Raw genomic sequence first — 9,000 nt, 5'->3', positions numbered from 1 at the left:
GACACAAAGAACCACCAACGCACCATTTCTGTTCTCAAACTGTTCTCCCATTAGGAGCTCAGTCTTAGTGGAGTTTTTTTTCTTCTCTTCTGACCTCATGTTATGTATTTTTGTTGTTTTTTCCTATTAGCTTACCTCTCTGACATGTCTTCCCAATGTGATGTTTGAGTAAAGCTTGGTCAGAAGGTTCCTTTGTAAGTGTGCATGCGCCATTAGCGAGCTGCCTGCTGTAACCTTTAAAATCCTTTGGGATAAATAAAGTATTCTTTTTCTGATTCTGATTAAGAAAAATAATTAAATAAAGCAGTGGGGGTCGCACTGTTGACTAGAGCATATGTATCCAGTAAGGGTCCCCAGGCTAGGCCCCTCTAATTCCCATGCCTATCTCGGATATGTGTGAGATATATATAACTGAAGCCAGGCTTGGATATTGTCTGGGTTAACAAGTTACATGTCAGGTGTCCTGGTGTCCTGGCTACTGGAACAAGTAAGCATAAAGGGGTCAAGGAATGAGAATAGGAAGATATAACATGAAGAGTATGTGGGACCCATGGAATCTTTAACACCTGGCAAGGGGGAGCCAGGATGTCAAGTAAGCGGGGCGATGTCATTATCCCCACCCTCTGAGATTGGGTACCAAGTCCCAAGAACATCTGGGCATTGAAGGTGTTGAGTGTGAGAGCAGGATTATAACTAAGCTGGAAACCTGGGCCCTCCATGGCTGATTACCAAGACTGTAGGAAGTGTCCTTTGAAGGTCTACAAAAAAATCCTACAGCGACCATCACCAAAACCAACCAGTTAATCTACACCACGGCAGCAGTGATCACTGAGATGCTTGGCTACAAGATCAACAGCCACAACGAGCGGTACCCTCCATGGAGTAAGAGACTAGAGGCCAAGATAAAGGCAACACAAAGGGAAGTTAGCCAACTACTAGTGCTGCAGAAAGGTGTGATGAAGACAGGGATGCCTAAGAAGTATAGCAAGCTTCCCATACCTGAGGCCTTAGTCTTTACTTGGTCTTTGAAGTCTTTGCTTGGCAAGTTCTGAGTTCAAAATGGGATACATCCCCAAAGGTGGTTGAGAATGACGACCAGAGATCCTGTGGCTAACCAGCTGGACATGGTGTCTGTCTGTGTGAATGGTTAGATTGCTTTATTTTCACTGAAAGGGACAGCATATAATACTTATTGTATTTTTAGCATATGACAGTAAAAAGATTATCTCAGCCTCATGTGTCCCAAGACAAATCCTTCACAATGTCTGCTTTCCTTTGACTGATTTTTAACAAACTTCGTTATTTCATAACTTATTTGCTCTTCTTTGTTTTTCATCACGATTTCATAGTTGCTGTGCATGCTATTAATTGCACATAAATGCACTGAAATTTCGTTCTAACCTGCAGTAACCGGTGTATGCACTAAATGATAATAAGTTGGCTATTCTATTCTATTCTATTCTATTGTAGTATAAGGCCCTTACCAGCCACTTGTGGTACTGTACCTTTAATTGCTGTTCATTGTGGGATAACGTATTTATTCTTCTATAGCTCAATTACCTTTATGATGTTCCATCCATTCATTCTCTTCCACTTATCCTTTATAATGTGTATTTTTTATTATTAATGTACTAACAAACATGACCGTGAGAGGCCACAGTGGGTAGGTAGGTGTCCGTTGACATGCACTCACTTTGGTCTTCCATGAGATAAATATGACTCAACAGCTATGAGTGCTCCACAGTTTTTAACTTTCCATTTACAGTGATTGCCATTTTTGTTTTCTGTCCTTAGTATTTAGGATAAATCCCTGACTTCCATTGTTTCTTCAATCTCAGACTTTCTGAATGTTGGCTGTCAGAGACTCACTACAAAGTTGTGGCCTCTGCCCTGAAGTCTGACCCCTCCCACCTGACGGAGCTTGACCTGACAGGAAGTAAACTGCAGGATTCAAGACTGAAGCAGCTGTCTACTGGACTGGAGAGTCCAAACTGTCGACTTAAAACACTGGTGTTAGTTTAATTTTTGCCTTTTGAACCTCATAAATCACAACTTTTAGTCACAAATAACTTTTTAGTGGTGATTTGGGGCTGTGTGGAAACCTGTGTTTACGACTTTCAAGTTTAAAACATAGTGTATCCAGAAAGTATTCACAGTGCTTCACTTGCACATTTTGTCATCTTACATTCCAAAAGTGATTAAATTCATTTTTTCACCTCAAAATTCTATATACTTTGTTGAAGCACCTTTGGCAGCAATTACAGCCTCAGGCCCTCTTGGGTATAATGTTACAAGCTTGGTGTAGCAGATTTCAAATGGTTGACTGCGTTGTGACGACAGACACAGACTGGCTGGAAACTGGATTTATTTCTAAAAGACAAAGTGCAGCAGCAAAATCAGTGTCACTCAGCAACAGCAGGCCTCTCCTCATCCCAGTGTGGAGTCCATGCAGCTCTGCTTACAATATATAAAAGAAAATACAATCTATCAAAACAACGGTGTGGATTCTCCCAACAGCCACTTTAAAATCAAATGTTATAGTGGGGTAAAACAGAGACAAATATGAAGCCACTAATAATAACTTGTAATATTTAAATCCCCACTAAGATGGATCAATTACACAATACATATTCAAACAACTTTAACTTTTCTCAACATGGCTGAAAATACTATTCAGTGTGCAGCCTCAGGTCATGAACTCATTATACACATAAAACAAAACCTATACATTTACTTTACAAGACAAAGTGCAGCAGCAAAATCAGTGTCACACAGCAACAGCAGGCCTCTCCTCATCCCTGTTTAGCACATAAACGGATGGTGTAACAGATAAAATGAAGTTCCAATTACTATTTGTCTCGTTCAAAGCAATCAAAAACACTTTGGGAGCTTTTAGCCATAAGAACTAATACTTAGCAAAGAAAAATACAACAAATCTAAATGTACAATTTAGTACAGGGAGAGGAGCTACAGAAAGTGTGCCTCACCAGTGTGGAGTCCATGCAGCTCTGGCTGGGAAACCCCACACATGCAACATGTTTACAAGTGGCATCACACTGATTAATGCCCCACTTCAACAGTGACACATGGAACCTTAGTTTTACAAAAATTTAATTTACACAATAAAAAATAAATAAACTGTATACAGTTTATTTATTTTTTATTGTGTAAATAAAATAAAATAAAATAAATAAACTGTATACAGGGCAGCACGGTGGCACGGTGGTTAGCACTGTTGCCGCACAGCAAGAAGGTCCTGAGTTCAATTCCACCATCAGGCCGGGGTCTTTCTGTGTGGAGTTTGCATGTTCTTCCCGTGTTTGCGTGGGTTCTCTCCGGGTACTCCGGCTTCCTCCCACCGTCCAAAGACATGCAGCTTGTGGGGATAGGTTAATTGATTAATCCAGCAGCAATGTAGCCATTGCTGCAGAAAAACCACAGAAATATCGAAAACATGATGTTTCCACAACCGGCACGTTGTTGTTGCTGTCATTGCTGCTGCTGCTCGTCTCCTCCCACACTCTACTTCTGAGTCTTGGCGTGCTGCTTAAACAGGGAAGGCATGATTGAACAATGGTTACTAGCTCTTGACCTCCCTTGATCATCCTTGCTCAGTACACTTACTCAAATGATATCCTCGGTGTCACAGGGAAGCTGAGAGCTGCTACCTGGGCCCACTCCCACCGGCAAGGGCAACAGCCGCAGCAACCACTGTGTGGGTGGCTGCCAGGTGATGTTGCCACCACCAGCACATTGTTGCTGTCATTGCTGCTGCTGGTTCTCTCCTCCAACTCTCCACTCATTTGAGTCCCGACGTACTGCTTAAATAGGGCAGGCATGATTAAACCAAGGTTACCAGCTGTCTACCATCCTCTCCTGGCAATGCCCCCAAAACCGACTGCACTGCTGGAAAAACTAAAGCCCTGTGAATATTTTCTGGATGCACTTCAAATTACTTTTAATAGTTTCTAGTTTTGGTTTGAAAGTACATTACTTTTTGTGCTGTGAGTAGTATTCTTCTTGAAATTGTGCAGGCAAATATACAAAAAAAGTCCTCAATTTGTTTGTTGTACATTTCTTACAATATATAGATCAACTTCTATTACTGATCAGTGAAGCATATTTGAGTAATTTTACATGATAATAATGTTAACCTTTTCTGCTTGGTATTATTCTGTAACAACAGACTTGCTAACTGTGGACTAACAGAGATCAGTTGTGATTCTCTGGTCTCAGCGCTGAAGTCTAACCCCTCCCACCTGAGAGAACTGGACCTGAGCAGAAACAACCTGTATGATGTAGGAGTGGCAGGACTTTCTGCTGGATTACAGAGTCCTGACTGGAGACTAGAGACTTTGAGGTCTGAAACAATATTTAGATATTTTTTTAATGATATGCATGAAATAATTTTATTTGATTTCTAAAATGGTAATTAAGAGGTACTGTATACCCAAAACCAAAAGCCTGGAATTTGATGCACATGCTGGCAAAAGTTTGTGTCTTTTTGGAAGACTCTATCATATGAATGTATTAGTTGACAATAGCTGGTTGGCTTTAAAATGTAAAGTATTATTCACAGTTTCTTCAAATTGCCCAAAAGCATCAAACAAGAAGAAAGGTGGAAAAAAGCAAGATTTAACCTTAACATAAATAAATAAACAAACAAATAATAATAAACACATGCAAGGGTGAGTCCAGAAGAAACACCCAGTGTAGCATGGAAATCCTCCAGCAGCCTACACCTATTGCAGCATAACTAATGGAGGATTCAGGGTCACCTGATCCAGCTCTAACTATATGCTTTAGCAAAAGGAAAACAAAGGAAATTTTGAAGCCTAATCTTAAAAGTAGAGATAGTGTCTGTCTCCTGAATCCAAACTGGAAGCTGGTTCCACAGAAGAGGGGCCTGAAAACTGAAGGCTCTGCCTCCCATTCTACTTTTAAATACTTTATGAACAACAAGTAAGCCTGCAGTGTGAGAGCGGAGTGCTCTAATAGGTTGATATGGTAATATAAGGTCATTAAGATAAAATAAGGGGCCTGTTAAGAAAGCAGTCCTAAATATTTGTTTAGTATGTGCGTTGAAGGACATATCCTGGTCAAAAATGAATCCAAGGTTCCTCATAGCATTACTGGAGGCACAGATAATGCCATCCAGAGTAAGACTCTAGTTAGATACCATATTTCTAAGATTTTCAGTTTTGGTATGTTTTCATGTGTGAATTGGATGCGTTGTTATCGATATCTGGTGAGATTTCATGTCAAAAGAACCTTTTTGAAAAATATTTACTTAGAAAAATTTGTTGTTGTGTTTTTGATATTTTTTCCTTTTTTTTCTTTTATAAACTCAGACTAAGGTCCTGCAGTTTGTCAGAGATCAGCTGTGTTCATTTAGGTTCAGCTCTGAAGTACAATTTGTGCTGTCTGAAAGAGTTGGACCTGAGTCAAAACGAGCTACAGGAATCAGGAGTGGAGCAGCTTTCAGCTGGACTAGAAAGTCCAAAATGTAGACTGGAAACCTTGAGGTCTGTGTTTGACAGTGTCACATATCTATAATCTCATCCAAAGTAATCTAGATTTAATTTCCTTTATAGTAACCTTTATTCAATAATTCTAAATGTAAAGAATTAATAATAATTCTTCAAATTGTTCTGCAGTGACTTGTCTATTCTCAGACTCACCAGACAATTAAAAAAGTCAGGACTACTGCCAGTAACATTACATGACGAGCAAAATTTTGTGACTGAATTGTAAATAAATGTACTGTAATTTCAGACTTACTCACTGTGAACTACCAGGAAGCTGCTGTACATTTCTGGGCTCAGTTCTGAAGTCAGTCTCTTCCTGTCTGACAGAGCTAGACTTGAGCCACAACAAATTGCATGACTCAGGAGTAAAACTTCTGTCTGCTGGGCTGGAGAATCGAAATTGTAGCCTGACGACTTTAAGGTAAAAAAATCAAATTTCTCCTTTTGCAGAGTCTGAATCCCAGGAATAATTATTACACACACACACACACACACACACATATATCACTTACTGCTGCGCAATCCATTACAATGGTCCCTCATTTATCCCGGGAGTTACATTCTAAAAATAGCCTGCAAAGTAGTCAGCTTTATTTCTTACAATTATTATAGATGCTGTAATGCTGTAAAATCCCTACACATTTCTCAGACAGGCATGACCATTTTCACACTTTTCTCTCTTGTTTAAACATTCTCAAAGTTCAAACCTTCGTAGAAGAATAGGTCCAGTATTATGGAATTAAACAAAAGCTCAATCCCTGTTTTCATTTCCAGAACATGGGAAGAGTGTAGCTGAGAGAGAATTCAATATTAATGAATCAATGGTAGGGAAGTAGAGGAAGCAAGAAGAATGAATTGAGTAAAGTTTGACTTCTCTGACTGTTTTTGTTTCGTCTTATACTCCACTGTGCCTTATAGTCTGAAAAATACGGTAACTTCTACCTTCCCTTAACATGTCCAGAAGTCCTACTTTTTGTTCGATGGTTATCATCTTCCTCTGCCTTTTGGGTGCTACCACAGGTGCCTTTGATGGTGCACAATGTTTCGTCGGCATTGTTGTGTTTGTTGGAGAGAAAACCTACAAATATATAGTACGGTACTTCAGTAGCGATCAAAGATTTATGTAACTTTGACAAGCATAACGCATTCTGTATTGTACAGGAGACGCGGAATGAGATTGATTGACAGTGATCTACAGCCTATCACGTCGCAGAACACAATGCGCTGTTTAAAAAAAAAAGTATGCAAAATTGCACAAAAAATCCGCGAAAGAGTGAGGGCATGAAAGGTGAACTGCGCTTTATTGTATATTTTTTTTTATATTTCCATAGGCTGAAGGACTGTCTGATTATGGAAAATGGCTGTGCTTCTTTGGCTTCAGCTCTAAAGTCGAATCCCACCTATCTGAGAGAGCTAGACCTGAGTCACAACAAACTACAAGATTCAGGAGTAAAGCTTCTGTCGATTGGATTGTCGACTCAAAACTTTAGACTTAAGACTCTAAGGTATAATATCTATTTTCCCTATGTGGAGACTATAAAAAACAGCAGTCACTGTTAAATAAAAATCTTTCCTTCTACAGGATAAAGGACTGTCAGATTACAGATAAAGGCTGCGATTATCTGTCCTTAGCTCTTAACTCGACCCAATGTCCCCTAAGAGTGCTTGACCTGAGTTTGAACAAGTTAAAGAAAACTGATGAAGAACTGAAGCTGATGTTTTGGTCTCTGAAGGCACTTCATTAAAGACTCTGGTCAGGTCAGTAAAGTAATAGACTTGCCTATTTTGGACAGATTTCAAAACTAGCCACCAACAGAAAGTCGTTTGTCAAATGTTTATTTTGAATAATTTCTGAGTTGACCCAAAAGTAATTTGTTGTTTTGATCCATGCAGGTTTACATGAACCTGGAGTATGGAGGAGGAGACATCCTTCATTAAGCTGCCTATCACCACCCTGAGTTCATATTCAAACATCCTAGAATTACTTATTATTTTATTTTGTCTTCCTTCCCTTAGATAGTCATTTGATGTCTTTATTTAAATTTATATAAAGGCTTTCATTTGATTCAGTGAACTACAGTCGTAAGGTCTATAAGAAGATGTGAATGCACCATTATGGGAAATCCCTACCGTGACCAACTACACCCTACACCTTGTTGGCAGGGATCACTACTATGCTTGGCTACAAGATAAAAAGCAGTACTTTTAATGGAGAATGAAACTAGAGGCCAAGATCAATGTAGCATGGAGGGCAGTTAGCCAACTATCAGAGCTGCACAAAGATGTGATGTAAAAAGGAATGCTAGGTACAGCAAGCTGCCAATACCTGAGGCCTTAGAAACTGCCAAGCAAAGACTCATTCACTTGAAATGGTAAACCAGAGAGATAGAAGCCATTATAACAAACAAGATGTTCTCCACTGAACCATCCAAGGTGTACTCTCAGTGTCAGATGAACAATATGAGAAAAGCCCCACCAAGGCTGGAGACAGAACAATACTGGAAGACCTAATGGGAGAAGGATGCAACCTGTGGCTAGTAGAGCTGGGAGAAGATTACAGCAAGGTCCCTGAACAGGATCCAGTAACATCACAGTTGTAGACATCCAACACAGAGTAGCTGCTAATGGTTAAACGCAACCATAAAAGCTAATCGAACAGTGGGCAGTCCTGATCCCCAAGGGTCCTCAGAAGGGATCTGTCCAATCCAACTACCAGCCAATAACCTGCCTCAGATTTTCAGTACCACATGGAAGCTCCTGTCGGGCATCATAGTGGCTAAGATGAACAGGCATATGGCTCAATAAAGGCAGAGATAGAAATTAGCAGAAACACCGGAGTGGAAAACTCAACACCATGCAGATCGATAGTGGAATGCGTAGAACTATACAACATCAACAGGACCCTAAGAGCTTTCATCAGGAATTCAGTGGTAATGTTGTTAACAACAATGCAGAACAACTTCAAGCCGATTACACAGGTCACCATCAAGTGCATGATTTACCAAGGCAATTTAAATGTTATCTGGAAATTACTAGACAAGAGAGGGTTTTCAAGAAAAATTCTTAAATGTTCATTTTCTATGCCATATGTTAAAACAAGATCTAGAGTGTGATTAAAGTGGTGGGTGGGTGTCATTTTTAGCGTCTACATGGATGTTAAAAGTATTCGGCCACCTTGAACTTTTCCACATTTTGTCACATTACAGCCACAAAGATGAATCAATTTTATTGGAATTCAATGTGAAAGACCAATACAAAGTGGTGTACAGGTGAGAAGTGGAATGAAAATCATACATGATTCCAAACATTTTTTATAAATAAATAACTGCAAAGTAAAATGGTAAATGGCCTGCATTTGTATAGCGCTTTTCTAGTCCCTAAGGACCCCAAAGCGCTTCACACTACATTCAGTCATTCACCCATTCACACACTGGCGATGGCAAGCTACATTGTAGCCACAGCTGCCCTGGGG

General features: G+C 39.8%; 1 protein-coding gene across 1 annotated transcript; it reads left to right on the top strand.

The window, feature by feature from the left end:
• The first annotated feature begins 833 nt into the window (after positions 1-833).
• Positions 834-8,642, top strand: LOC102211005 (ribonuclease inhibitor-like). Its single transcript, XM_005753624.2, has 8 exons — positions 834-979; positions 1,839-2,012; positions 4,187-4,360; positions 5,352-5,525; positions 5,776-5,949; positions 6,860-7,033; positions 7,111-7,286; positions 7,422-8,642. Exons 1-7 carry the CDS (start codon positions 834-836, stop codon positions 7,271-7,273), a joined length of 1,179 nt encoding a protein of 392 aa, XP_005753681.1. The 3' UTR covers positions 7,274-7,286; positions 7,422-8,642.
• Positions 8,643-9,000: the final 358 nt, after the last annotated feature.

The sequence above is a fragment of the Pundamilia nyererei genome, unplaced genomic scaffold (genome assembly GCF_000239375.1).
Source record: "Pundamilia nyererei isolate P.nyererei 1_Seehausen unplaced genomic scaffold, PunNye1.0 scaffold00444, whole genome shotgun sequence".
Lineage (NCBI taxonomy): Eukaryota > Metazoa > Chordata > Actinopteri > Cichliformes > Cichlidae > Pundamilia > Pundamilia nyererei.
This window is presented reverse-complemented; position numbering and strand designations above follow the sequence as displayed.